This window comes from Punica granatum, chromosome 3 (assembly GCF_007655135.1).
Source record: "Punica granatum isolate Tunisia-2019 chromosome 3, ASM765513v2, whole genome shotgun sequence".
In the NCBI taxonomy this organism is placed as follows: Eukaryota; Viridiplantae; Streptophyta; class Magnoliopsida; order Myrtales; family Lythraceae; genus Punica; species Punica granatum.
This window is the reverse complement of record NC_045129.1, coordinates 16,771,398-16,773,299: the sequence shown is the minus strand read 5'-3', so window position 1 is coordinate 16,773,299 and position 1,902 is coordinate 16,771,398. Positions and strand designations below refer to the sequence as shown.

The window sequence follows — 1,902 nt, the reverse complement described above, 5'->3', positions numbered from 1 at the left end:
GGCTTACAGACAGTTCCCAAAGGTACGGCGCGAACCGAGTTCGAACATACTTGGCGGGAGGACCAGACGTCCATAGATCGCCTAAGTGAAATCGAACGGGTTATGACCACATGACGGACTACGGTCATCGAACATCTTTACTTCCCCGAGCACCTGACCCAAGATGAACGGGACTTTCAAGCCACAGAGGAATATATCCTCCGCTTTTATCGATGGGGTCCATCAGAGAATGACGATTTCACAGATTCCCCTCCGGTAGAAAGTAGCACATCATCCGGGGCACCGGTACCGGACATGACCATAGCTGAGCTCACCAATCTCAGGGTTGAAAGGGATCGCCTCCGCCGAGAGATCACCGAGAAGAATGAGCAGCTGGGCAATCAGCACCAACTACAGAAGGAACTTGCCCAGACCCGCGCCCAACTCCAGAGGCGTGACCAGGAGTTGGCGCAAGCGAACGCTGCTTTGGAAAGGGCCAGGAAGAGGGCCCGTGTAGGTCCACGTACATCCTAGGATAGACACCTCAACCAGGCCCTCACCGGTGCTTTCCATGGTGACGGTGGCTTGCACCTCGGGCACGTTGGAAGACCGACTTAGGACTATCTTTTCAAAATTTGTATTGCACTTTGAACCATTCAGAGTTAATATGAATGACAGCATTAGTTTTTGAAAATTCATGCATCTCATGCATTTCTTCTTTTATTCGCTGCTTTGCATGTTATTTTAGAGATAATTTCTTACATTAAACTCACGCACTTATGGAATTCAGGTGTTAACAACTGGCGACACCTCATCGATATCCCACTCGTTTCCAGCAAAGAATGGCAGAAGAAAATCAATTAGCTGTCTTTGAGGAGGATACGCCTATCACCCCAATTCATTCTCAAGCACCGACTATGCATGCGCCACCACCACACGTGTCTCCTGCAGGCGTGCCACCAGCACATTGGGGAGCTTCCCCGACTCATCTTCCTCCACCTGTATCCTCGGGCCCACACCCGGTATATTCAGGAGGGCAGTCATCTTCCGCAGCTGATGATCGTGCACGTATTGCAGTACTTGAGAGCACGGTCAATCAACTGGCTGCTACCATGGCCACCAATATGGCCGAGCTCATGGCCCTACTTAAAGGCCCAAATCGCGCTTCTTCGAGCTTCACCCCACCTCCTGGGTACGGGCCAGCGGTCGATCCAAGCCCATGGGCCCAGCCGACCTTGATCCCCGATAATGGAGATACGTCTGCCTTAACGATAGTGAACGCGCCGGCGGCCCATCTGGTTAACAATCTTCCAGCACCACCTGCTTCAGCGACAATGTTGGAACCACCTACGCTCGTACCTCCACCGATCTCCACATCAGTCCCGGTTCCGGTTTCTGCGTCGGTCCCAGCTCCGACTTCCGCTGTCCCACCGCCAATCATATTCCTGCCTACAACTGCCCAGGCTCCTGCTCACACTGCTGAACCTCCCCCGTACCAAGCTCCACAACCCCACATCGACCTTTCTTACCAAGCTCTACCTCCCATAAATATAGCTTACTCTGAACCTGGCATGCCGAACCACGCGGCTCCTAGAGCTCCACCCACAAATTTTCTCCCGGAAACGGGGACTGAGTAGGAACAAAGATTGAAGAAGTTGGAAGAGAATATCCGAGCCCTACAATCAGGCGGCTCCCGCCTCGATGCCGGCGATGGCGATTGGAGTCTTTTCCCAGGTATGCAGCTACCCCCAAAGATTAAGGTACCTGAATTTCAGAGGTACTACAGCACCACCGACCCTCGTCACCATCTCCGTCACTACCGGGGAAAAATGCTACAGTACTGGAACTACGAAGAGTTCGTCATCCATACGTTCCAGGATAGTTTGGCAGGAGCGGCTCTGGATTGGTACATGTCACTGAAAG

General features: G+C 52.6%; 1 protein-coding gene across 1 annotated transcript; it reads left to right on the top strand.

Moving 5' to 3' along the window:
- The first annotated feature begins 294 nt into the window (after nucleotides 1-294).
- LOC116200427 (proline-rich receptor-like protein kinase PERK2) lies at nucleotides 295-1,616 on the top strand. The gene is made up of 2 exons (XM_031531274.1): nucleotides 295-492; nucleotides 816-1,616. The coding sequence occupies exons 1-2, from the start codon at nucleotides 295-297 to the stop codon at nucleotides 1,614-1,616; spliced, it is 999 nt and encodes a 332-aa protein (XP_031387134.1).
- The last annotated feature ends 286 nt before the right edge of the window (nucleotides 1,617-1,902 follow it).